The sequence below is a fragment of the Balaenoptera acutorostrata genome, chromosome 17 (assembly GCF_949987535.1).
Source record: "Balaenoptera acutorostrata chromosome 17, mBalAcu1.1, whole genome shotgun sequence".
Classification (NCBI taxonomy): Eukaryota; Metazoa; Chordata; class Mammalia; order Artiodactyla; family Balaenopteridae; genus Balaenoptera; species Balaenoptera acutorostrata.
Genome location: NC_080080.1, coordinates 8,542,454 through 8,569,863, shown reverse-complemented (window position 1 = coordinate 8,569,863; position 27,410 = coordinate 8,542,454). Strand labels below are relative to the sequence as shown.

General features: G+C 50.6%; 2 protein-coding genes across 4 annotated transcripts in view; one reads left to right on the top strand and one right to left on the bottom strand.

Moving 5' to 3' along the window:
- Positions 1-27,410, top strand: part of TG (thyroglobulin) — a 244,560-nt gene that overhangs the window by 134,667 nt on the left and 82,483 nt on the right. The window contains exons 39-41 of the mRNA XM_057532421.1: positions 258-351; positions 2,884-3,043; positions 11,623-11,825. Coding sequence (XP_057388404.1) covers positions 258-351; positions 2,884-3,043; positions 11,623-11,825 — 457 coding nt within the window. The remainder of the gene's footprint in view (positions 1-257; positions 352-2,883; positions 3,044-11,622; positions 11,826-27,410) is intronic.
- The window catches only part of SLA (Src like adaptor), an 84,825-nt gene continuing 74,998 nt past the window's right edge, over positions 17,584-27,410 (bottom strand). For all 3 annotated transcript variants that reach the window (XM_057532443.1, XM_007188902.2, XM_007188903.2), the window contains 4 exons: positions 26,848-26,951; positions 24,468-24,599; positions 20,469-20,601; positions 17,584-19,588 (listed from right to left, as the gene is read on the bottom strand). In XM_057532443.1, coding sequence (XP_057388426.1) covers positions 19,375-19,588; positions 20,469-20,601; positions 24,468-24,599; positions 26,848-26,951 — 583 coding nt within the window. In that variant the 3' untranslated portion in view covers positions 17,584-19,374. The remainder of the gene's footprint in view (positions 19,589-20,468; positions 20,602-24,467; positions 24,600-26,847; positions 26,952-27,410) is intronic.

The following is a 27,410-nucleotide window of genomic DNA, read 5'->3' as shown; positions in this document are numbered from 1 at the left end:
TTCTCTCTGGGCCAGCCCTTTGGCCCTGTAGGATGTTCCTCAGGCCCGTGGTAGAGAGAGGGATGGCATGCTGCTATTTCCACTGTTTACTCACCAATCCCATTAACCATTTCCTGAAGCTGCCTGATTGCTGGTGGGCCGCCAGGCTTTTGGAATGGGGCAGTTGGCTCTGCCGCCGCTGATGGGAAGGGGGCTGGGACTTGTCGCTTTGGTTGTTTTCCCTGCAAGTCATGCCTTCTGTCTGCCTGTACCCGCAGGGCCAGTTGCTGGCAACCAGGCGTCAGGACGCCTTCGTCCCCCGGGGTCAGCGAGGACTGCCTGTATCTCAACGTGTTTGTCCCTCAGAACGTGGTGAGTGCTGCAGCCCTTGCTATGTTTGCCCTGAAAACCGCCCCATTAGAAATCCCCAGCCCCAGAGCGGCCAGCACGGTCCGCGCTGCGCTCTCCTGGTGGGTTCTTGGCTTCCTGAGGCCTGAGTGGCTGAGAGCAAGCCTGGGTCCCGCACGGCCTCACCTGATCTCCCACACGGGAGCATGTGCACGGCTATCCTGCTCTGGTCCTCTAAGAAGTATCCATAAAGCGCCAGTCACAGGAGGGGCTGTCTCAGCGGGAGGCAGCTATGAACAAAGCCAGGCGGCCACGCTTGGGGGGCTTACATTTCAGTGGCAGGAGCAGAAATAAACAGAGAAGCAGATAAATATATTGGACAACTGTGGTATTGATATGGTTGTGAAGAAAAACACAGCAGGGGAGGAGACGGAGAGACAGGAGGAGTGAGGTGGTGATCAGGAGGGCCCGCCTGAGCAGGGGTGCGGAGGAGGGCGGGTGAGGGCCAGCCGGTGACGCAGGGCCCCCTGGAAGGCCACGGGCTAGGGAAGTGTGGAGCTGGATCAAACTAATCCGCAAATGAGGAAACCAGCGGCTCTTCTTGGAGAGACCCTTGGAGAGACCCCCCTAGGGGATATTTCTTTCCATGTGGTCTCTCATTCGAGGCAGTTCTAGAGGGTGAGGTTTGGGAGGTGACCCTGCCTTTGGTGAGGCCCTGTTTTGAAGGCTGTATCTGCCTAAGTAGCAGCTATGATCCTGATGTTGAGTGTTTGAGTTTCCTGTTTTGGGGGAAGGGTCAGAGCTCATGAGAGAAAACAGAACTGATGAGCCTTAGGAAACGTGAGTTTCTGGTGACGCCAACCCTGTACTGACAGACCCCATGGTACGTGTGACTGTGCCACCGCTTCCTGGTCCCCTAGTTTACCAGCAGGGAGAGGCGATGTACTTTGGAGGTTTGGTCACAGCAAGCTGACCTGAGTAAGCTTTGGAACAAGGGCGCCTAAATGTGCAGGCTCTCCTGGGCTGCATGAATGGAAGTATTCTCTCTTGCTCGTGTGCTACTCAATAAAAATAACTCAGGGTACTTTGAGGAGGGGGATACAGGGCCTGTCCCTGACCTCTCTGGTGGCCCACAGCAAATGAAACCAAGGCCACCTGAGCTGGCCTTTTTCTATGGCATTTAAAAGGCTTCCTATTGGAAGAATCAACAAGCCCACCAAGTGGTGACACCTACGAGAAGGAGTGTCCCAGAGGGAGGGAGGGGGGCTGGGGTCAGAATTCTGCTCGGTCCCTTCCTCTCTGTAGATGTTTCAAGAAGCCACTTCACTGCTCTGAGCCTCTGTTTTCACACCTGTAGAATGGGGGTACTTAGCATCTACCTTGTGAGGCGGAAGCTCTAATCAGACGTTCTAGGTGAGCACACTTAGCACGGCACCCACCCGGGCAGGCCCTTGGTCAGTGTTTGCTGTTGGTGTCGGAGCCCAGGGCACATGGAGTAGAGAAGTCACAGCCCAGGGATTCAGGGCCTGAGTGAGCGAGAGCCACGTGGGGCCTTGCGTTCACCATGGCCTGGGGCGGGGTGTCAGATCCCCTAGACGGAACACACTATTCTGATAGGAAGGGGTCAACCTGGGTTCAGATCCCAGCTCTGCTACTCGTAGCCATGTGATCTGAGGCAGGCTCTTTAACATCAGCAGGCCTCTGCTTCCTCATCGGTAAAATGGGAGTAACGACAACACGCCAGCCTCACGGAGCTGTTTGGGGACTGAATAAATGACACACGCAGATAGTCAGCATGGTGCTTGGCGCTCGGTCGGGCTTAACAAAGCTGCTCTGTGTTAACAAGATGGGGTTCCAGGCACGGTGACCAAACTCAAGGACTCCCCGAGGAGGACACAGAACCGTCTTCCAGAATAAACTTGGGCCAGGAGCTGGGCTGCTGGGAGACCACGTGGCTGCATGAGACAGGTCCCCGGCCCACTTGGCAGCGTGGGCAACGTGTCTTCACTTTTTATGGCGCTCAGGGTCCTCATCCGGGAGATGGGTTTTGCTCCTTTGCTCAGTCTGCTCTATCGAAGTACCACAGACTGGGAGGCTGAAACCACAGAAGTGTATTTTCTCATGATTTTGAAAGCCAGGAGTCCAAAATCAAAATGTCTACAGGTTTGTTTCCTTCTGAGGCCACTCTCCTTGGCTTATAGATGGTCATCTTCTCCTCCCTGTGTCTCCACAGGCCTCTCCTCTGTGTGCATCTGTGTCTAAATTTCTTCTCTGTATGAGGACGGCAGTCCTATTGGATTAGGGCCATCTCATTACAGGACTTGTCTCCAAACACAGTCACATTCTGAGGCAGCCAGGGTTAGGGCTTCAAGATGTGAATTTGGGGGGCACACAGTTCAGCCCCTAACTGAGACTAAATATGCCTACAGGGCAGAGGTGAAGGAAGAGTCGTGCGTCGCCTCACAGTCGGGCACCTGCATGGGGAAGGCACCCTCACCAAGCTCTGGGGGGTGAGAGTGGCCGCCTGGAGCTCCCACATTTCTCCATTCCCTACAGGCCCCCAGCATGTCTGTGCTGGTGTTCTTCCACAACGCCGCAGAGGGCAGGGCCAGCGGGGGCCAGCCGGCCGTGGACGGGTCCTTCTTGGCTGCTGTTGGCAACCTCATCGTGGTCACTGCCAGCTACCGTGTGGGCGTCTTTGGCTTCCTGAGTTCTGGTGAGTTGCTGGCGTTGGTGGGGGCTGCTGACCTCCTGAGCCGGGTGTGTTCTTTATGTGCGTTTAGTCCTTTCTTCCCAAAGCCCCATCCCTTCCCGGCCCACAGCCCTCCTCCAGCCCCCTGAGCAGGGAGTGGTATGACCAGTGCATTCATGAGACCCTCCAGCCATGCTGATGCCCATAGATGAGAGTCACAGTTCCTACTGATTACACTTATCATGTGTCTGAAGCTGTTCCAAGTACACGTTTTATCTTGTGATATATCTGTGCGTGCACGTGTGTGTACCGAGACCCCAGAGGGCTAGACCCTTGCTCAAGCTCACGTGGTCAGGAAGGAACAGAGCCAGGATTCACCACCAGGGTCGACCTGCCCTGGAGACTCTAAGGCGTGGATTAGAGCTCTTGGGCCCTCAGGGAGCCACTTACTGGAGTGAGGGCTGCATAGACAATGATTTCTGATTCCCCTTGAATTCCAGCGTCACTTGTGAACATCCGGCCTGTCCCCTATCCAGTTGCAGATGCCTTTATCACTCTGGTTATGCCCTCCACCTTCCCTACCAGCCCACAGGCAGAATTGAGGCTTGGACCAATCCCAGTGTCATCTACCCACGTCTTTTCCTCCATCTCCCCACCCCCACCCCCGAACCCCCAGTGGTAGGGCAGTTGTTTGACAGGCAGACGTGGCAGAAGGCAGACACACTGGTCTGGGAATCTGAGGAGCCAAGGGTTGTCTGTGTGACCTTGGATAAAACGCTTCCTTTCTCCAAGTCTCAGTTTTCTCCTCTGTAAAATGGGAATAATTTTACCCAACTTCCAAAGTCACTGTGAGGCTCAAGTGATATGCGACATGTGAAGGGGCTTTAGAGGCTGTGATGGGCTTTACGAGTCCTCAAGGACAGGCACCTAACAGCATCTCTGCTCACCTGGGATCTCATTTAAGACCTGGAATGTCTTGCCTGCTGAGTATGGCTGGGTGGGTGGGAGGTAGCCTGGCGGGAATGACGGACTCCTCTAGGATGTGGCCGAGTGGGGCAGGCGTCCTGCGTGAGCAGAAGCCAGGCAGTGCTGGGGAATGAGGGCTGGATGGACCACGTGGCAGGAGGCCTTGAGTGTCATAAAGAAGATTCTTCGTCTGCACAACAAACATGAAACAGGCGACAAGTTAAGGCAACATGCGACCAGGTGCCAATGAGGGGACTGTGGATGATGAACAGATTCCAGCCTTTCCTTCAGGGGTGCAGGGGCAGCTGCTGGAGCACTGAACGCCCTGCCCGGGTTTTCTTTCCTCTTTTCAAACACATGACTGACGATCTGTTAAATCAGGAGCTCCTTTCTCTAAAGAGATGGTGAAACTCAGAACCCAGCCTGTGGGACCCGCTCAGGTGGAGCTTTTCACAGACACGGCTGACTCTGGCTCAGAGCATTTCCAGACAGAAGAGAGCGAATTTCCATATGCCATCCCTCCGTGAGGGGGCGGGGATTATGATTTCATGGGCTGTGATGTTATGGAGAATTCTGTGGGCTTCCGGGAAGGGAAACTCATTTCTGCTGCCGGCGAGGCAGAGTCCGGGGTTGGAACTCTTCCAGAACACCCACACCTTCTTACTCCTGACTTGCAACACTGCCTGTTCATTGTGCTTAAAGCAAAGCTGTCAGCAAGAGAGAAGGAGAGTTACCCTCACCCAGCGCCCATCTCTACCAGACATCTTTCCTGGGTGACGTCATTTCAGTCTCCAGGCACCTCCGCGAGGTCAGCCCTGTGCGGTCATGTCACAGAGGAAACGACGAGGCTCAGAGAGGTTAAGGGACTTTATGCCCTGCAGCCTTGAGTTAAATTTAATGTCACACTGGGCGTTAAATCCCGTGGATGGGGCTTCCCTGGTGGCGCAGTGGTTGAGAATCTGCCTGCCAATGCAGGGGACACGGGTTCGAGCCCTGGTCTGGGAAGATCCCACATGCCGCGGAGCAACTAGGCCCGTGAGCCACAATTACTGAGCCTGCGCGTCTGGAGCCTGTGCTCCGCAACGAGAGAGGCCGCGATAGTGAGAGGCCCGCGCACCGCGATGAAGAGTGGCCCCCACTTGCCGCGACTAGAGAAAACCCTCGCACAGAAATGAAGACCCAGCACAGCCATAAATAAATAAATAAAATAAAATAAAAACTAAAAAAAAAAAAAAAAAAAAAAATCCCGTGGATGAAACACTAAGAAGAAATAATGGTAGCTTGCTCCCTCGATGTTTTTGTTTTTATTGTTGTTTTTGTTTTTTTTTTGCAACTTTCACAATCGCTTTTAATTCAGGACAGTTTTAAAATATCTTTAACATATAATTTGAGTGTTCAAGGAAATAGGGAAAGGAGAAAAATGTTAACTTAGTTGTTTTCACAAATATAATCTCTTTTAAAACTGAAAAAAAACCCCAGCTATCTAAAGTTGACATGTCTGGAAAAGTTATCTGTGCCACTCCCTCTCCTCTCCAAAGAAAAGAAAACTCCTCAGAGAGAATTGCTTCCCCTTAAAGTTGCACATTTAAAACTGGGGTTCCAGGAGATTCCATGGTGTTTGCCTTCCTGTTTACACGTGTTGTCTGTGTAAGGGTCCTCTCAAGATTTTGTGCTGTTTGTTCTATTTCTTAAGCTGGGTGGTAGGTTAATGTGTTTGCTTTTTTCTCATGCTTTATATATAGTGCTTATATAACATATATGACATATATATTATATAAGCACTATGATATATGATTCATGTAAGGGTAGGCTATTTTTTAAAAAGTGGGGATATATATATACGTATAACTGATGCACTTTGCTGTACAGCAGTAACTAAGGTGATATTGTAAAGCAACTATACTCCAATAAAGATTAATTAAAAAAAAATAAATGTAGGAGACAGGGGATACAGAGGAAGAAAGAAGAAAGAACAATACTTAGAAGTTAATGTTAAAGATTGAGAATAGGTATCATTTTAAAAAATAGCTTACTGTCCCTTGATGTTTAGAAATGCCCTACAGATTCCTCATTCTTCTGTGCACAGAGAGGGTCAGTGTTTTAATTCATTTAGCCTCAGGCAGCTTTTCTTTGCTTTATTCTGGAGACCTCCTGCTGTTTCCCCCATTCCAGAGCTTTAGCATCTCTTACCTGGAGCTCCTTTCGGTTCAGCCCCTAGGGGAGCCATCAGTCAATCAAGAAACCCAGACCCAGAGAGCGGCAGCCAGGGGCGGGTGGGCGGAGGGGCAGCAGCGCTAGGACACACACACAGGCTTCCTGGCTGCAGGCAACCACCTCCCGCCAGACACTGAGCGTCCCACGGCAAGGTTCCAGGCGGAGAAGGTGAGCTCTCACAGCAGAGGGAGAAAAGGGCAGGTGTGCGATGCAGCTAAGCCCCCAGTAAACTTCCAACACAAATACATCATCCCTTTCCCATTAAACAAAAAATGTAGGGAATTCCTTGGCGGTCCAGTGGTTAAGACTCGGTGCTTTCACTGCCGAGGGCGCAGGTTCAATCCCTAGTTGGGGAACTAAGATCCCACAAGATGAGTGGCATGGCCAAAAAAAAAAAGAAAAGAAAAAAAATACATATATGTAATAGATTTCATTATTTAGATGATTTTAAGTGTACAGAATAATTTGAGCATAAATTAGAGTTCCCATACGCTGCGTCCTCCCCTGCCTCAGTTTCCCCTGTTGTTAACATCCCGCACGGGTGCCACACATTTGTTACACTCCGTGAGCCCATAGCGGTATGTTGGTATTGACTAAAGTCCACACTCTACAGCACGGCTCACTCTCTGTGCTGTACATTCTGTGGGTTTTGACAAACATATCATGACGCGTGTCCACCAATCATACAGAATAGTTTCACCGCCCGCCCTGAGACTTCCCTGCGCTCCACCTATTCATCCCTCCTCCTTTCCGTTTTAAATAGTTGGAAACTGCGGTTCAGGACAGGTCTGGAAAGAGCTGGGCGACTTCAAGTGCCAGCCCCAGGCTGGTGTCCTGCACAGTGCACAGGATTTGCACCCAAGAAGAGCAAGGTCCAGGAGCGGCTCCTCGCTCCATGGGGCTCAGGGGCTCTGAGCGGGTCCCTCCCGGGTCCCTCCCTCCCTCCCTCCCTCAGTGTCCCATCCCACCCCAGGCTGCCCGTCTCTCAGGAGATCAAGCATGTGAAGGCAAACACCGGGAACCTTGCTGGCACCTTGCAGGGGCTCCCGAGGGCTAATGCCCCTTTCCTTTCCCTGGCAGGGCCTCTCCAAGCCAGGGCTCTGCTGCAGCCGTGTCCCGGCCCTGCATCTGGCCACCAGCAACTGCAGCCCCTGGCATTTACTGAGTTCGGCCAAGTCGCTGCTTCATGTACATTATCTCATGTGATAAATGTGTGCAGCATCTGCTGTTGTAGCCCAGAGTGAAGATAATCCCCCAAGAGCTCCAGACTCAGAGGCACATTAAGAAAGGGATGGGAGAGAGCTGAAAACAGCAGCTCATGCCAGGCCTGCGGCCGACTAGACAAACTCGTGTTCTCTGTGAGAAACCCAACAGTACTTAAAAGGAGCACGATTCCTGATGAAGAGCAATTGGGAAGGAAGTGAGGGGGTTGGTGACGGGCCAGCGAGGCCCTCTCCCAGCCTGGGCCCTGCCGGTGGGACAGACCCCAGGGGCGTGGGCACAGTGATTATCCTTCTCTCTCTGGCAAAACAATGCCGCAAGGGCAACCCGGGCCAGTGGCGTGCAGGGTCAGAGGATTGGGTCGGCCATGGCTTGCGGGCCCTCTGCAGGGTGTGGGAGTAGAGGAAGTAGGCTTTGGCCAGGGAGACAGACCGAAGGCCAGACACGTAACACACCCACCACCCCGTCATCCCTGGGGCACTTGGAGCCTCCCCTCCAAGGGGGTCTGCTCCCCATCCTAACCAGAAAAACAGGCACAGAGTCCTGCCCCCATCACAGGTGTGATTTCTGCTACTAAAGACAAGGCAGACCGTGCAAAGGTCACCTGTGAGATAATGCTGGGACCTAAACCTGTTTCATTTTACTTAAGAAAAACCAAACAAATTCCAGAGTGCTTTATGCCAGGCATTGCACTGTTCTGTTCCTTTTACGAATATTAACAAATTCAATCATCATAACACCCTATTGAGGTTGGTACTATTATTATTCCATTTTACAGATGGGGAAAGTCAAGTCACATTACGTAACTTGTCCGGGGCCCGGCACAGCTAGCAGGTGTTGGAGTGGGGCCTGTGCCCGGCTGGTCTGGCGCCATAACCCGCCTGCTAAGCCCACACACCATGATGCCTTTTATTGATGGCCATCAACAAGAGCTGGGGGAGAACCCGCTGTGAGCCCAGCTAAGGAGCTTTAGAGGGACGGATGAAGAAATCACATGAGCTAGCAAGAGCCGGTTAGACAGTGAGCGAACTATCGAATGTTTGCTGGTGTGTTCTGACCAGAGAGGTGGGAGCGCGGAGCTGGGGTTGCCGATCAGGGCGGCATGAGGCAGATGGAGAGGAGCGCCGTCACACCGTCCAGACATCTTCCACTCACACCCGTCTCCCTCCTGGACTGTACACACCTGGCCAGCAGAGAGCAGCCCTGTCCAGTTTCACACCCCCAGCAGCACTGCGCGCTATGTGTTTGTGGCGGGGCTGAGCCAGGTGAGATGGAGTACCAGAGGATAAAGAGAATGGGGCTCAACCAAGGCCAGACTGCAGGGCGATGAACACAGGTAATGAGCAGACCCCGATGGCTGGACGAGGGCCGGTGTTAGAAAGTGAAGGGGACCCAGACTGCTCAGATGGGCTGAAGTCAATCTTAGAGGAGCTGAAAAGCCAGGAAGGAGTTAGACTTGATGCGGCAGGAATGAGAGAGTTATGAAGGCTTCCGAGCAGAGAAAGTTCCATAAATAGAGTACTTAAATTTTTTAATGAAAATAACACAGTGCCTTGCACACCATAGATTTTTTTGACAAATGTTTGTTGAATTGGATTGAATGTTAGGACAAAGAGCTCTGAGTGTGCATTGGATTTAAGTGCCAACTTGATCTCAAATTTGCTTCTTGCACCTAAACAAACTCTTTCACTCTCAAGTCTCAGGTTCCACCAGGGAAGGAAAGGGTTGAACTAGACCATCTCAGAGCAGCTAGCTGGCTGCTTTGTGTGTACGTTCCGCAGGGTGTCTGCTTCGAGGGCCAGGATCTTGCCTATCTTGCTCTCTGCACTACCCAGCACAGCGCCTGGCATGAGGTGAAGCCTAGTTCAGACTTGCCTCCTGAATGCACCCTCATGTCTGACATCCTAGGGGTCTGTAGACCCCAGAATGCCAGCATTGTAAGTGGGAAGCTGGTACATGGGGAGTGAGAGTCAGGGACAGTGGCGTCCCTCCCTGTTGTCACTAGAAGTGCAGGCCGTGGGCGTCACTTCCCAGACTGGGTCTTGTACAGCTGGTGCCTGGCTTTCCTGCCCTCCCTCAGACCTTGGAAACAAAAGCACTCATCCTAACCAATGGAATGTGCATGTAATCCAGAAAAGTCCGCAGAGAGGATGGTGCCAATGGCTTCACTAAACCCAGAACATGAAATGCATTTGAAGAAATTCTGAGTGTCTCCCCAGCTGGAAGAGTAATTCGTACCATTATGTCCACTGAGCTGGTGTTCTCGTCAGCTTTGTGAACACCAGCTTGGGGAATCGGATGCAAGGTCTTTCTATTTTTCTATTTGGGAATATGGGTTCTTTCTGATAGTTTTTCACTTGACGTTGAATCGTGTTCATAATAACTGTAGTCATTTCATTTACCTAACATTTCATAAGGACCTACTCTGTGCTTCTGGTTTTCATGGGGGGTAGAGTCTAGCAGGGAAGCCAGTGGTGACAAATACTTTGAAAGGGGCCCCTCACTTCCCCTGAGGGCTGCCTGTGAGTTGATGGTGTAGCTAAGACTTGGAAGATGACTGGGCCAGAGGAGGGAGTTAGAGAAGGTCAAGGGGAGAGGGGGCAGCTCTGGGTGGAGGAAATCACATGTACAAGCACAGGCGTGGGGGAGGGCGGGGCTGGTGTGTTTGAGCATCTGATGGGAAGCCTGGGTGGTTACAGCACAGGACAGGGGGGAGACAAAGGGAGATGTGGCCTGAGAGATGGATGACCCGGTCCCGGGGGGCTTTGAATGTGCTAGAAGAACTGAAATGGTGTCCTAAGGACCATGGGATGAGGGGGGAGATTTTACATAGGATGGGGCAGGGTGTGTGTGTGTGTCAGAGAGAGAGATAATCAGGGTTCTAGGTTTAGAAGAGCACGCTGGATGCGCTACGGAGAGTCCACTGTCGGGAGGAATGTGTGGATACAGGAGGCCAAGGAGAAGCGTGGAGGGAAGGGGGTGGTGGTCAGTGGCGGGAGAGCCCGCAGCAGCTGGGGAGGAGGGGGACGCGGCCGAAGGAGGAGTCAGGGAGACCCCCGCGAGGTCGTGCAGGAGCAGGGCGGGCGGTGCTGCGCTTGAAGGAGAAGGTAAGACACTCTGCCGAGGCCGCCGGTGGGAGCGCTCAGGAGACTCAGAATCAGTTCCCTTTGGGGCTGAATGGACTTGAGGTGCCCGTGAGACGGCCTCCTGGGGGAGCTCGAGGGGCCCAGGCCTGGGAGAGTGCCCTGGGCTGCGGACACAGTCCCCAGAGTCACCGGCACGTAGGCGGGGGTTGGAGCCACGGCTTCTGCTGGGGTTTCCTGGAAAGAAGCCAGAGATGAAGGGCATGAGCCTCGGCTCAAACCAGCACAGGCCTGGTGTTTCAGGGTAGTAAGTGGTGTAGACTGATAAGAAGAAGCTGTTGAATTCAGAGGGTGGCCAGAGGGGCCTGGCAGGGAGTGTCCCAAATGCCGAGGAGGAGAGCGTGTTTTGGCTATATGTTTTTTTTGTGTCTGAATCATTCGATTTAAAAAAACATGCTGAGCTTTTGATACATATTTACTGAATTCTATGAAAAAAAGAGAGATGGACTCAACTGAGTGCTGCATATGTGGTCATATACATGACTGTAGTCAAAAGGTGTGTGCTTTGGAAACAAGCAACAGGATCAAATGACAATCAACAACAAACAAACAATGTAAGAAACTTGAATCGCAGCTCTGCCGCTGCTGCGAAGGTCATGGAAGGTAGCGGGAAGAGGTGGGACTGAGAGCCTCAGCCAGGCCTGGCCATCATCGTCTGGGAGGAGACACGGAGAGTCACGGGCAGTGGGGGGAGATGGGGGACCGGAAGTTCAGCTCCTTCTCGTCGGATGCGCCAAGCCTGGGGTCTGAACATGCACTGCCTCTCATCTGAGAAGCCGCCCTCTACGATGGGGCGGCCGTGGCCCACAGAGGTGGAGGGACATGTCTGCGGTCTCCTAGCTGGCAAAGGCTGAAGCGAGAATCCGGGCCGGATGGGCCTGGTTCCGGAGCCCAGGCGCTTCCCACTGCCCCACTATATTGGGAAACCACAGTCCAGACCTATGTGGGCAGGAGCCCAGGCACCCCACCGGCACCTCGTGCCTGGCTTACACAGCACGAGGATGGTTACATCCCAGGTTGCAGAATCGCGGAGTGCTGAAGGCTTTCCTCTTTCTGAAGGGTCCGGCGAGTTGAGCGGCAACTGGGGGCTGCTGGACCAGGTGGCGGCTCTGACCTGGGTGCAGACCCACATCGGAGCGTTTGGTGGGGACCCTCGGCGCGTGACACTGGCAGCAGACCGTGGCGGAGCCGACGTGGCCAGCGTCCACCTTCTAACCACCAGGGCCGCAGACTCCAGACTCTTCCGGAGAGCCGTGCTGATGGTGAGTCGCCTGCTCTGCCTTCAGTCTTGCTGAAGGTGGTCCCTCCTTGCCCCCGTTGGCTTCAATTGCTTGGACTTGCTTTATCCTTTGCTCTGAGTGGGTGTCCTGCCCATGGCCATCTTTCTGTGTTCACGTGAGCCAGGATGCTGCAGGGCTCCCCTGACTGCTGTCCACTCATATCTAAAATGTTAATAATTCTAGACGGGGAAGAGTTTCTATTTCCTGGGAGTGCCTCATTAGGGTTTAATAGCAATTAAAGGAGTGGCGGGCAGCTGGATCTGTCACAGAGCAACAAAGGTTTGGCCACCTTTGTTGCTGACTGGCGAATGAAGGCAAAGCATAGAACATAACACTCAGGATTCCACTGGACGGTCTGAAGTACCTGCTGAGTGTTGATGATGATGATGGTGGTGATGATGATGATGGTGATGGTGATGGTGATGATGATGATGATGGTGATGGTGATGGTGATGATGATGATGATGGTGATGATGATGATGGTGGTGATGATGGTGATGGTGATGATGATGATGGTGATGATGATGGTGTTGATGATGATGATGGTGATGATGATGATGATGGTGATGATGATGATGGTGGTGATGATGGTGGTGATGGTGGTGATGGTGATGATGGTGATGATGGTGATGGTGATGATGATGATGGTGATGATGGTGATGATGGTGGTGATGATGATGATGGTGATGATGATGATGGTGATGATGGTGGTGATGATGATGATGGTGGTGATGGTGGTGATGGTGGTGATGGTGATGATGGTGATGATGATGATGATGATGACATGATAATGTTGATAGTGATGGAATAATTATGATGGAGGAAACAACCTATTGACCACAGCATATGCTCTGATGGCTATTGTGTCACTGATTAGCTTCTAATTTTATTGAATGTCCAACTGGTGCCAGGTACTATGCTCATTTTTGGAAATGCCATGCTAAATAATACATGTCCTAGTTCTCAGGAGCTTGTAGTTTACTGGAGAAAGAGGTGACAAACACTTAAAGCAGATATTTAAAAGAGCATCTTAGAGCAGCTCAGAGAGAAGCTCCCAACCAAACTCAGGGGAGAGAGGGAATGTCCCAGAATGCCTCCTGGGAGAGAGACTGCGCCAGCTGATGTTGAAGGCTGTGTAGGCACGTAACCAGAGTCCTGGCGCCAAGGGAAAGTTGGGCTCTTCGCTGGGATCTGCCCATCGTGCAGTGCAGCTGGAGGAGCGGGTGTGCGTGGACACTGGTGTGGAGGCAGAGAGCAGCCAGGCTGCACTAAATGCCTCGGGTCATCCTGAGCGCACGGGCGCCTTCACCCTCCTTTGTGTGTTTGCTGGTTCGGTTTCCTGTTTTAACCAGTACTAAGTGTACAATTCACTGGCATTGAGTACGTTCCAGTGTTGTGCAACCATCAGCATGAATTGTCACCAGCACTTTTTCATCATCCTAAACAGAGACTCCGTACCTGTTAAACACTAACTCCCCTTTCTCCTTTCCTCCCAGCCCCTGGCAACCGCCATTCTACTTTCTGTGTCTGTGAATTTGCCCACTCTAATATGAATTTACCTCATGTTAGTGGAATCCTGTAAGATCTGTCCTTTTGTAACTGGCTTATTTCACTTAGCCTAGTGTCCTCAAGCTTCATCCACGTTGTAGCATGCGTCGGAATTTCATTCCTTTTTAGGGCTGAATGATATTCCATTGTATGTGTACACCACGTTCTGTGTATCCATTCATCTATTGATTGATGTTTGGGTTGCTTCCCCCTTTTGGCTACTGGAAATAGTGCTGCTATGAACACTCTCGTGCCATCAAAGGGTTTTAGGCAGGTGGGAAACTTGCTTAGACTCGCCTTCAGGAAGACTTCTCTTAGGGCTCGGTGGAGGATGCGTGTAAGAGGGGCAGTGCTGGAGGAGGAGAAAGCAATGAGGAGACTACTAAGTGACACAAAGGAAGGTACGAAGGAGAACCACTGAGGCCAGTGCCATGGACCTGCTGGCGATTCTGAGGCCATCAAACCACATCCAGCTCTCTCCAGCCTTCCCAGGATCCAACGCTGTGATCATACGGAGGGTGGAGAAGGGTCACTGTTTGGGCACAGCCGAGGCGGGATCAGCATCGTCTCTGTCCCTGACAGGGAGCTGGGCCTCCTGCCACTTCTTCTCTCCCCTTCAGCCACGGGAGCCTGCTAGTACTCCTTGAAGGGTCCCTGCACTATCCTGCCTCTTACTGGTAGTTCCCTGTGCGTGGATTCCTTTTCTCCCATCTTCCTCTTTGCCCGCCCTACTCGTCTTTCAGGGGCTCCTTCCAGACTTTCCAGCCTCGAACCAGACCCTCTTCCTATGGCTGATGCCATCTGTAAATCTCGTACGGCATCTCTCCTGCTTCCCCACCGGTACATAATTACTCCTACTGCCGTGTGTGTCTCTCTTACAAGATTGTCACCTCCAGGACAGCCGGGGATGCCTGGCTCTCCACAGAGCCCGGGGCACCCAGCACTGCTGTCTTAGGGTCGATGCTCCGTGATTAACATCCTGGCGGGAAAGGAGCTCATGAGCCTGGGAGGGGGGCGGGTGTCAAGGGACCCACAGGCTAGTCCACTTCTCGCCTTCCCACCCCTTTCTTGTGTTTCTCGTCCTTTGCTTCAGGTTTTCTTCAATCTGTCCCTTCATGCTTGGTGCATCTGAGTGGCAGGAGGCCTGAGCACAAACATCTTTCAGTTCCTGGTATTGAAAGCAGACCTTCCTGACTTTGAGTTGATCCTGAAGGGCTGCGTTGATTCCCCCAGGGCCTGCTCAGAAGCCAGACACTCAGTGGGACCCAGAGGACACCAAAAATTCCTTCCAGTGGGCCCAGAAGGCAGAATTTTCCTTTTGAAAGTTCTGGAGGGTTTAGATGTTTAGGGAATTTCAAAAACTAATCTGTTTTAACAAATGGTAGTGTATTTAAAAATAATCCCTCCATCTGTTTTAGTCATTTAGAGGCAGCTTTTACAACTGCTCCCTGCAGTTTTGGGGATGCATGTGAAATTATTTGGGAATGAGAGAATTAAAATACTTCAAGATATTAGCAGTTCTTCAATGTTCTCTCTACCAACAGATGTTTGGGGGAATGAATGTGAGTTGGTGCTATATTCTTGGATAAAATCTTCAGTCTTTCTACAAATCTGGGGACCAGAACTGTTGAAATTTGGATGAAACAGACTCCTGTGATAATTAATAACTTATATTTATTTGTTTAGCATGTTTGGGACCATAAATCACTTCCAATATATTATTACCTCATAGATTCCTCACATTAATTTGCCAGGGACATTTATTTTATTTCTAATCTAGACAAAAGAAAGCCAAGGCTCAGAGATGTTTAGTGACCCGCTAAAGAACACACAGTAAAGAAGGAGCTGCATTAGGGGTTGGAACCTGAAGCCAAATCCTGTGTTCTTTTACACTGTGAGGCTCCTTCTCCAAGAGCCTGTGACTCATTCGGGGTCTCAATGTGTCAGAGGAAGAGTGCAGGCCTAGGATCAGACAAGCCTGCATTAAGATGCTGGCCTTGGGTGAGACACTTTACCACTGCCTTCTTCATGGATAAAATAGGTGTGATTAATTCTGTCTCCCACGGGCTCACACAGTCGCGATATAGGGTTTGTAAAGTGCCCTGCACACCGTGGGAACTCAAGGAACCCGAGCTCCCCCATGTCGCAGGCCAAGCGAAGGCAACTCCAAGCAAAAGCAGGTCCTGAGTGTTTCACCTGCCCTGGGGGCCAGGTTGAAAAAGGAAGAGGGGAGCCATATTGCAAGCCTGAATTCTGTGGCGCTGACCCCTTGGCCAGTTTTAAGAGAAGGCAGAGGAGGTCATGTCCTCTGTGCTATGATTCTCAGGACGCAGACGAACTTTCCATTGCTTTCCTTTGACATTGCCGCAATTCTGCATTCCTCCGAGTGAACTCCAGGCCTCAGAAACTGGCCTCAAGCTAAATTTTCCGGCCTCCTTTCCCACATGAGCCCTACAATCCAGGCTCACCAGCTCTGCCACCATTCCTAGAAAATGCTATGCCTTCCTCTAGATCTTTCCAGGCTCTTCTGTGGTCAGCACGTCCTGTTTTCCACCTGGAAAACCACTCCACCCTTCAGGGCTCAGCAGAATGGGGCCTCTAAGCCTTTCTCCAGCTCTAAAACAGAAAGCATCTCACGGTGGTGAAGAGACTTCTACTTAGCAATTTTTAGGAATTCCGGCTTGTGGTCCATGCTTGTTATTTTTTCTAACACATCTTATTCCATTTCTACTGTGACTCGGTGCTTGATTGGGTACGTGATTTATGCTCTTAGTAGCTCTTAGTACGGCCTTAACACTTAGCTCAGCTCCTGGTTCAAAGAGGGCACCTGAGACCATGCTGAGTCCATTAAACCAGCAGTGGTGGAGAGCGGGGGATGCTGGTTTGGGCCCAGAGCACCGATTTTTCGCGTTTTCATACAGACCTCCCAGTGGGAGCACTTGCCCCATTGCTTCCCTTAATCAAAACTGGCCTAGCTATTCACAGGCTTTGATGCTTCCATATATATTGTAGAATAATTCACGGATTTTTAAAAATATTCCTGATGGGAATTGGATTGTAGTTTCATGTAATTTTTCAAATCATTTCAGAAAAATATCTGTGTTTTTAGGATGTTAGTTCTTATATCCATGGATCAGTTTAACCCCATAACCAGGAATATAGTATTTTTGTCTCCTTACGTCTTCTCATAGAGTTTTGAACTTTTCTCCATAAAAGTTTTGCAAAGTTATTTTGAGGCGAGACAGTATGTAAATGGTTTCGTGTTTTCTATTTTACTTTCCAGTTGGTAAATACGGGTGTAGGGGGAAAAGTTGGTTCCGCATTTGGCGAGCTTTCTTACCGCCTCTAATATTTTATCTGTTGGTTCCATTGGATTTTTCTATGAAGTTATCTCATTATCTGCAAATCATGGCGGGTTTATTTCTGTGTGCTTTGGAGCAAATACTCACCTGCTCTAACAAGGAGACCCATCACAAAAGTAGCTTAAATAACAAATGTGTTTCTTTTTTTTCCTCTTTCCCATAATGTTTCCCCAAGTGTGGAGTACAGGTATCTCGTGATCTCTCAGGGGCTGGCTTCCTTCTAGGCGTTTCTCTGTCATCCCAGGGCCTTGCTGTTATCTGCAGGGCTGAGCCCGGGCTGCCAGGAATTGCAGACTGTGGGGAGGGGACGAAGGAGAGGAGAGCCAGCCCTGCTGACATGGGGAAGGAAGGGCACCTCTCCCCACTCCGCCCCGCAGGGACCTCCTCTGGTTTTCACTGCGATGGCCCCAGCACCCAAGACAGTGTCTGGTATTTAATGGGTGTCCAAAAACAATATTTGTAGAAAGAAATTCTTGGAAGAACAAATAGCAGAGGTATCAAAAGTAATTTGCAGGGGTGTCTAGGTGAGACAAAGTTTTCGTCACAATTGCTAAGAAATTGTTCTCTCCCTCGATCCCTGGACATCCACCTTCAAGTTGGACGAGACACCCTCAAAAGTCATAAAACCCTGGTTTCTTAAGGCTGCACCTCAAGGAGAAACCAAGATACTAACCAGTGCAGGTTTGTCTTGTGTTCCCTGGTCTCCTCTCTCTCCAGCTGCAAGTTTTTTTGAAAATTCGAAACCCACAGAGCTTCTGAACGAACCACCCACCGGCCTCACCCAGAAAGCTCTCCCCACTTTCCAAGAATTAAATATTCATTAGGTTTATTTTAATCAGGAATACATACATGATTTAGCAAAGTGTAATGCTTCCCACTTAGAAATCCCTCCGCCTACTCCCCAAATGTTCCAACCACGTCAGTCACAACAGAAAACAATACAGAAGACGCTGTACACACAGGAGTTCACCAGGTCACCCTGCCTTATGGCGCAAGTCGGTGTCCCCAGAGTTACATTCATTTCCCATACATTGGCTGGCTCTATAGAAACAGCCTTTGGGGAATGTTGAGGAAACCACAAGTGTCTTCTTGGATAAACACACTGGAATCTGATGATACAGAAAATCATGTAAGCACGTGTGCACAGTCCACCAGCACAGTGATCTCAGATGGACAGAATGCATATATACTGGACAGACAAACCTTTCCTGTTGGCAGCGCCCCTCCTCCCCCGAATCCCTTTGCAAATGGGAAAATGGGTCATGGCGACATCTGCAGCCCCCTTCCTAACAGGATCTGGAGATAAAGGCTTCTCCTGCTCTAGAACTTTGCTATGTTTTCTCTCTCATCTCTTAAAATTATGTTTGACAGAATTAAGCCACTCCAATTCCCATCTTTTCTGGAGCTGAGCATTTTTATTCATGTGGCTGCCGGACTCTTTTTAGAATAAGAAATTGGATGCATTATTCCTTTAGAACTTATCAGTTTCCTTTTTTCAAAAAATCCAACCATTCTCACTTATCCAGTCCAACCAACCCTTCCACTGTTTAAAGATCCAGCTGAAACATGAGCTCCTGGGTCACCCTTACCTGACCCCACTCCCACCCAAAGCTGTGAGCTGATTTCTCCTTTACAGCCCCCTTTCACAATATTTGTTTATACACTTTTCTCCCTGTCTACACTGCTGGGGCCTCTCTCTCTCTCTCTCTCTCTATACACACACACACACACACATATATATACATGTTTTTGACCTGACACCTTACACAGAACTTAACACAGTGCCGCTTCTGGCAGTCACTATCATGAATGAGTAATTGACGCATTAATACAGACAAGAATCTCAGCATCCCAGAGCAGCTCTTTCTGTGCTGTGAAGCCGTGGTTGGAGACCTCATGAAATCTTGCGCGGAGCCAGGCCTGCCCTCGTGCTTCCCCCATCAGCAGCCACCCCCTCTCCCATCACTCGTGGTCTCAGCAGAAGTAGGGAGGCCATCTGACTTCTGCACACGTACCTTTGGAACGAGTAGCCCAGGATCTCCCCATTCAGGGCTCGTAAGGAAGGTTAGCATTTAGTGTCACTGAACTCCCTTAAAAAGAGAGGAGATGTATCCCAGAGGTCTCTTCGCAGATCGGTTACAAAAGTTCAATGCAGGAGATCAATTTGCAAACCCAGACTTTCTGCCAGCCCACAGTTTCTGGCTCATCTTCTTCTCAGGCTTTTCTCATTCAGAAGTTTTCTTCAGTGACCTCAGAGTGAGCCCACCTGGGCGGCGTGTTGGAGAGCGGTCCTTGGTTGGGCACGTTCCTGTGAGAGAGCGTCTTTGTCTTTCCCACAAGTGTGGCGTGCACATGCACACACGCAGGGCTCTCCTGAACCCTCGCCCGAAGATGCCAGGAGTCCACATTTTGCAATATGTCTGATCAGATGCCAGGGAGGGGTTCCCTTTGTCATGACGCAGATAGAGAAGATGAGAGTTCAATTCTCCATGTGGCTTTTCTTGGCTTCTGGAAGATGTGGGGTTCCCCAGGGACCAGGAAACCGTGCCTCTCTGCAAGATCCCAGGTGACAGTTTGAACCTCTGTTATTTTGGGCAAACACCACGGGGTCTGTTCTCGGGCTAGTCTTCAAAGTACGGCGTCGACGAGAAGAAAGAGCTCTTTCTTTTGCTTCCACTGTACATCAAAGAGACGCTTTTCTTCTTTCGATCGAAGGAGGTGCTGTCATCCCCGGTCAGGGACAGGTAGGAGGCGATGCTTTCCCGAAGGCCGTAGCTGAAAAGGGACTCGTCCACACTGAGTGGGTTCTCAGCCCCCTCCGGGTCATCTTGCCGTCTGCGAGTGGGCAGCACGTGGACAGAGAAAGGGGCAAAAGAGAGGGACATAGTGGGATGGAGGACAAAAGAATGAGAAAAGGAAGAAAAACAAATGAAGAGCCTGGTTAATATATATCTAACATTCTAATTCTGCTTCTTGCATTTGCGGCTGTGTAATCTTGGAGAAATCACTCAACCTCTCTGAACTGCCATTTCCTTGGATGGCTAAAACTTCCAACTATAAATTTTAATGAATAGTTCTTCATGATATTTACAAGGAAGATCTGTTTTATTCATTTCCCAGGCAATTCTGATGACTGATTTTCTTTGAATTTGCCAATGGGATGTCTGGATCGGTGTTTAATTAATAAGATAACCCCAACTACAGATAATCCCAACTACAGATACCCCTAAAAATGCAATAGCTGACAATCAAATAGAACAAATAAGGGAAGATTATTTTTTTTTCCCTTAAAAAAATGAAGTCGCCTTAGGATTTTGCTTGTATGTTTACCTTCATGATTAAGTTTACAGTAATATTAAATTTGTACAAGATTGATTTGTGTGTTATTCTCTAGGGTACTAACAATTAGAAAAAAGCAAGATGGTATCATTCAGCTAGAAAATATTCGGCTAACACCAAAGGAGGGCTCGATAAATGTTTGCACAACTGCGGGGACTGAGGCCATGGCGGGGAGATGCTAGGGCCATGCCACCCGGGGCGTGAGGCCTGAGGCTGGGGACAGTGGGATTCCTGGGATCTGCATCTGCTCAGAGCGAGGGTTTAGCAGGGCCAGCGGTAACTGGCCATGGTGTTCACGTGCCAGGCTCACGTGCTGGTTTGGGGCTTACACGTTCGTTCATGGAGGACACACACACACACACACACACACACACACCTGGACACCCTCTTCCAGTCGAAGGTCTTCTGGCGCAAGGTGACGGGTGCGTCGGGGGCCCTCGCTGCTGGGGCAGCTGTGGTCTGAGTGAGGCAGGGCGTGGTCAGCACACAGCAGAGGCCGTCGGCCACCTCTGAGGAGGGAAGCAGAGAACCAGTCAGTGACTGTGGGGTGCCCCGGCCAGTGTGGGGTGCGGGGCCCTGGATATTCACAAGGGGGATGGAGGCTGGGATCTGAGAGGGGCTGGGAGTCACGTGCCCAGCTGTTGAAGAAATATTAACGTGTCCTGGGTACACACTGTGCTTAGCTTGACACAAGTAAAGAGAAGAGTTTAGGATCCAGAATCCACCAAACTTGGGTTCGAGTTTCAGCTCTGCCCAGATAGTGAATCACCTTGACCCTCTCTGAACCTGTTTCCTCAATTGTTGGATGAGGGGACTGAGCTACCGAGAGAGAACAGCTGGCAGAGCACTCGCACGAGGGCCCAGACTCAAGGGTTTCACACCCAGGCGCAGGGCCATCAGCTTCAGGTGAGCCTCCTGTGTGCACAGCGGTGGGGGAGATGCGCGCAACGTGCCTTCTCCCACGGCACGCAGAAAGGGTTCAGCACGGCATGGGTGGGGCTGGTGCATCTTTAGGAAGAAAGGGAGATGAAACAAGGGAAGAAGACAGACAGGAAGGGAGAGAGAGAGGAGGGAGGGAGGGAGGAAGGAAGGAAGGAAAGGAAGGAAGGAAAGGAAGGAAGGAAGGGAGGAAGATGGAGAGAGAAGGAGGGAATGAGGTAGAGAGAGGGAGGGAGGGGAAGAAGCAAAGACAGAACAAAAAGGATAAAAGACACAGAAATAGGAGGAGAAAAAAGATAAAAGGCAAATGGAGAAAATGGACGAAGAAAAAAAGGAAGAAACGTCTCTCTTCTCTACCCTAGATACAAAGAGGATGAAAATTAAATAAATCCTTTCCTTTTACCCCTCTGCTAGTAGGACATAGCTGAGTTTCCATGGTCCCCCATCTTTCCAGGAGCTTTAAGATAGAGAGCCTCCATCTCTTCGAAGCCTTCCCATAGCCCACGACATCATGAGAAAGACTCGAGCCTGCTGGGCTCAGATATTCTTCCAGATGGAGGAGATTCTGTGTGGCCCTATTGAGGTTGAAGAGCCCAGTGGGTCTCATGTCCTGGGGGAGATGAGGTAGCCGAGTATGTGAGCTGCCACTGGCCTCTCAGGACAACGCCACCCCAGCCCCGAGCACATAAGTCACCAGGGTTTAGGAAGCTCATCGCCCCTACGGCAGGCTTCACCTCCCAGCTTATTGATGCAGCTCTTGGGGTGTCCTTGCCAAAGAACAAAAGGTAATAGTAGCTGAAGAAGCAAGCCCAGGCTGCAGAGGGTGGCAGTCAATAATGCTTCATCTCCACGTGATTTTCACCGTGAACTCAAATGTCCACCCACACTGGCTCACACTGAGAAATGTGAGATTGGACCCTGAGGTTACAGGGAGCTTAACTGGATGTGAATCTGAAATAATTACCTGTCACGGGTTGGAAATTGAAACGCCCTCCCAGATTAGGAGGCAAAGGAGACTGAGTCAGACACAAAGACAAAAGAAACCAGCAGCAGTAGATAGCACAGGTGGGGGAACGTCCTTCCTTAGCAAGGTTAACACTTAGGGTGAGAAATACATTTTGGCAAAGAAGAAGAGGACTAACACTTCTGAGCACGTAGGCTGAGCCTGGTGCTGAGCGAGCGTGGCATGTGTCAGCTCAGGGAACCCCGAGCTACTCTGGGCCATCAGTACTGTTACACCCGTTTGGGGAATGAAGAAACCAAGGCCCCTGGGGTCAAGATCACAGCCAGTTCACAGGCATTATTTTTTTTGGTCCTAACAATAATCCTATGAGGCATTTTAATCCCCATTTTATAGATGCAGAAACTGAGGCCCTGAGATATTAAATAATTTGCCCAAGAGCACAGGATAATAAATATAAGTAACTCATAAAACAAAATTGTCTGTTCATGTCGCTTAGCGCACATCTTCTCTGATTCTGCGCCTTTAGGAAGAACCTGGTGGGACGTAAATTGGCCACATTATTCCCACCTTGAGGTCCTGAAGGCACCGGAAGCCTTTCAGGCCTCCAGACCCTTTTCAGTCATTCGCAGAGGTGACTGCTGCCTGCGATCCCTGTGCTGATGTGATGGCCAGGGGCGCATATTTGGAAGGTGCTGCTTCTGTGCTGGCGTGAGATCCTCGGGCGTCTGCGGCCTGGGAGCCCTGTGGACCTCCTGGTCCATAAAAACCTTTGCTAGGCCAGCATCCTTTTCATGTTTGCTTTCGTCTATGCAAAACTTATGGTCGCCACACCTCTCAGATGATTCTTATTAAAAGCCAAATACCACAACCAAATTTGACTCATGATCAGTAAAAGCTGACTGTTTCCAGGACTCCCTTCCTCTTTCATTTTTAGCTAAGCTGCTAGGTGTTTGGGTATCATGGGAGAAATATTTGTTATCATTTATTTTGCATCCGCCATGTGCCAGGCTGTGATGAACGTGTTACGTTCACCTTCGTGTTCAATAATCATGACAACCACCTGCAGGGGGTGCTGCTCTCATCCACCTTCCATGAATGGGGATCTGGGGCTCTGAGAGGCGAAGGTCTTCGCCCAGGGTCTCACGGAGCCCGTACAGGAGCCTGGGCCTGGGTCTCCCTAGTGGCCATTCCTCCTTCCAGACCTGCACTTCTCCCAGACCAGGTGTGATAACCCAGCCCCGTGGACTCCTCCTTTCACCTTGAAATGCCCTTCAAGATCCCACATCCTAAAAAACCCAGGGCGTGGGGTCTGACATCCTGAACCCAGAAGGGGGAAGTTGCTTACAAAGTGAAAGCAGCTTCTGTCTTCCTCCCTTTCACAGGGCAGAAGCAGGGAGGAGGGAGGCCTCCTGGCCGGGGAATAGTGGCTCACGTAGCAGGAGCCCACGTTTGCGTGCCCGGCGCTCTCGTCAGCACTTTCCGCGCTCTAACTCGGTGAACCTCACAGCATCCGCGCGGTAGGAACAGTTAGCACCTGCATTACCTGGAGAAATGTGGGCACAAAGGTGCACCGCCAGCCCAAGGTTGCCCAGATCTGGGATATGAACACAAGAAGGTTCCAGAGCCAGCTCTTAGAAATGCAGCCACCTTTTTACTATTTCTCCCTTTTCCATAGGGTAAAACTCTAACTCCTGACCTGGCATTCAGGCCTTTCCCAATCTAACGTGAAGGTCCTCTTCCAACTCTGCACACTATATCATCGCCTCCATCAAACCCCACTCTGCTTCCGCCATCCTGGAGGATACGCCCCCATCCTGGTCAGCATGGAACATTTGGACCTCTCTCCTGGGCCCAGGGAGGACATATGGATGAACAAAGTATAATCCCTGGTGTCTGAGAGCTTGTTGGGAAACACAGACTAGTACACAGTTAACTAGGTCACTGGGCAGGACGCCCAGAGTTCTAGGGAGAAAAACACCTGACATGCTAGGAGAGTAGAGAAAACAGACCATTAGTTTTCTGACTCTTAGGGCTTCATCAAGGAGGTGGCTTCCTGTTGGCCTTGAAGGTTGACGAGGATTTTGACATGCAGAAAAGGGGAAATGAGTGGCATTTCAGAACAAAGCCCCAGAGGCCCAAGCGTACAATCCACTTAAGGAAGTGCAGACTGTCTGTGGTTGTGAATGTAGGGACATCCTAATTCATTTCACTTACAGGTAGAGAGGGGGTGAAGTTGAGGTTGGCTGCATCTTACTTACTTAGGCAGCCTTCACATTCAGTCTGTTTTAGCCTGGAACTTACAGTCGGAATTAAAAAGAAAAGAGCATATGAAGAAGCCAGGATGGGCAAGAGAGCAAAGTAAACCACCTGGCATATCTTGGTGACCCGTGTGCAGCCTAGAGTGAGTGCCCAGGGTAGGGGCAGTTAGCAAAGAGGGGCATCATGTATCGGTCCCAGTGGAGTGTTTCTTACCAGAATAGTGGTTCACCAGGTCCTCCAGGCACTGGAAGGTGAGCCTCGGGGAAATGTAATACCAGTTGTTCGGCAGACGGAAGATGCGGTAGTGCTTCACCTGCCGGTGCCTAACCGAGAGCGAATAAAAACCTGCAGGAAGTGGAGGACGAGTCAGTGGCATTCCATGTGTCCCCACCCAAGGGCCGCCAGCTAAGGAGCCCACCACCGCTGAGGCAGAGAGACCTTCTCGGCCTTGTGATATGATGGTGGTACCCAGACACACGCTTTTGTGTTTCGAGCAACGGCTGCTCAAACCCTGTCTGCTTGATTGTAGCTCACTCTTTAGAGACCCCGGGAGCGTGGTATTTGAGCAGCGCAGTTGCATTAACCTTATTGCAATGCAGGTGTTCAAATGCAAGGGCTAAGTCTTTGCTTTGCGAGTTACCATTCTAGGGTATTCCACTTCCTTTTGTGGGTCCTTAGACCAAATGAAATGACTAGAGTTGGGCTGCACCCTGTACATCCCGGATCTGCGGTCATTCTCGAGTCTTTCCCAAGTTCACGCTCCAAGATATTTGTGCTGTCATTTTCCTCCATCACACAGCTGAGGGGCCCTTACAGTTATGCCCCCTTTTCCTGGTCCCTTCTGCCTCTGACTTATGCTTCTCAGAAATTCAGGAACTGTGGCAGTTAAGACATTTTTCTGAGTATTCCTAAGCGACATGAAATGTGTTTTGTCTCCTTCAGCACCATGAGAGTAATGACCCAAGATGGGTTAATCAGAGTAGAACTTTGGGTGAGCACCTGCCACTACCTCTCTTAGCCTCGATTTCCCCAAATGGAAAGTGAGAGAATTGAGCTTAGGTCATGTTGAAGAGTCCTTCCTGCTCTGTCTTCTGGGGTTCGAGGAGTGAAAAGGCTGGCGAAGCAGTGAGATGGAGGGGCACTTGTACTTGCTGAGTTTTTGCTGCATGTGCTGGGCTGGGGGTTGAGCTATTTCATAGCAACGTCTGTGATGATTCTCAGAAAGACTCTGGGAGGTATTGTTCTCAAATACTATATAGATGGAGAAACTGAGGCTCGAGCACTGCGTGCAATAGCCTGAGGCACACAGCTTGGAAGTGGCAGCCCCGGGGTGGGACCTTTGTCCTCCTGCAGCAGGCCTCCTAGCATTCTGCTGGGCATCCCTCGCTCTGTCCCAGGCCCGCCCTCTGAGTCAGTTCAGCATGTGTCTTCCGGTAATGTCAGCAGGGACTTGAAGTATGGTGAGTAGGTCAAGGGTAGCAGGTGGAAACTTATGAGAACTTTGCATACCCAAGGGAGCAGGGCCTGGGCCCCCCACCTGGGCCCCAGCTCGGCTGCAGCTCGGCCTGATTATTTTTAGATCAGCTCTGGCAACTCACATTGGGTCCGTCCCCTGCCGCCCCCCGGCCGTGCCTGAGTCTGGGTCTCCTGCCTCGGGAGATCCCTGGGACCTGCACAAGAAGTTTTGCCTTTGCTTCGCTCTTGCTCTTACCCAGCATATTCAGGTTTCTGAGAGAAAAGTTGTTCCTGGATTTTTTAAAATATTTTAATCACATATATATGGTCCCTGCTTCCCCAAAGGAAAGCTGATGCTCATTTCGGTGGAGGGCTCCATCCAGCCCCAGGTAGCTCTGGTGCTTAATAAGTGCACGGGAAATAGTCTCAGATACCACATTTTCTCTCCTCTGATAGCGAACGTGCAAGAAGCAGGCTAAGAACTTGAAAATATTTTCTGTATTTAAGAAGTTAATATCAATTCTCAGCCTGAGTAAGCCCAGGCTATTAATGTTTTGCTTCTGCGAGTTTAAGTGTATACGCCATTCCAGACACCTGCCAAGTATTTTCCTATTATTAATCCCATGTTATAAAGAAGGGAACTTGGGCTCAGAGAGAAGAGGTGACTTCTTAGTCATTCACGCAGGCCAAACTAGAGTTCGGGACCCTTGCTTCGAACCATGACAAAGCCCGGCTATTTCTTTTTCACTGAATTCCTTAGTGCATAGGATGTATGAAAATTAAAACAATGAAGGTCATGGTGAATCTGCTGGTCCCGATTCTCTAAGCTGCCTGATTTCACTGTAGGGCGCAGCCAGGACTAAGAATGAAGGTCTGCTGTGTAGTAAGAACACAACAGGTGTGCCAGGCCTGCTGTGGGTCAGAGCCTGCGCTGGCGACGCCCCCCGCCCAGGTCACTGCCCCTGGCTTGGGTGCTGGCCGCACTGATGGCGTGTGGACCGCTGGGAGCTCACCGCGCCAGATGGGTTTGCGTGCCTCGTGGGAGGAGGGAACCTGAACCAGGTAGTGGGTGCATCAGCGCGGAGCAAAGCCTGCTTGTCTGACGCACGTACGGAAGGATGCATTGGAGGCTGCTCACCTCTCTTGGTCTCACTCTCCCGGATCATGAAGGAGCCGATCTTCGTGTCTGGCAGCTGCAGTAGCTCCTCAGCTTTGTCTCTGCCCAGCCCTTCAAACAGCCAGCTGGGGAGAAGAAAGACAGCCATGGGCGTCCTGAATATAACCCCCCCCCCCAAGAAAGGCAGGAGGCATGCAGAAGTGAGCCAGGCCCAGCTGATATAAAACCCTCTGTTGGGACTGAAAAGATAAAAGAGCAAGGCAATCAACGGTTCATTCATTCATTCATTCATTTAACCTTTCAAATAAAATTCCCAAGTACACACTGCAAGCCAGGTGTTACATTGGATAGTGAGGACACAGAGATGCACAAAGCATCTTTCTTATCCTGTTTCTCAAATGCCAGCTGCACTGTGCCCGTTCCGTATTATATGAAAGCATCCTAAACATGATAAGGGACCTATTTGGTAGTTTATTTAATGTCTATGTCCCTGATAATCTGACTACCCGGCTTCTCCATCCATGGGGGCAGGGACTGTGTCTGTCGTTTGAGGTTTTGCCTTTGTGCCCAGGTTATCAAGCTTG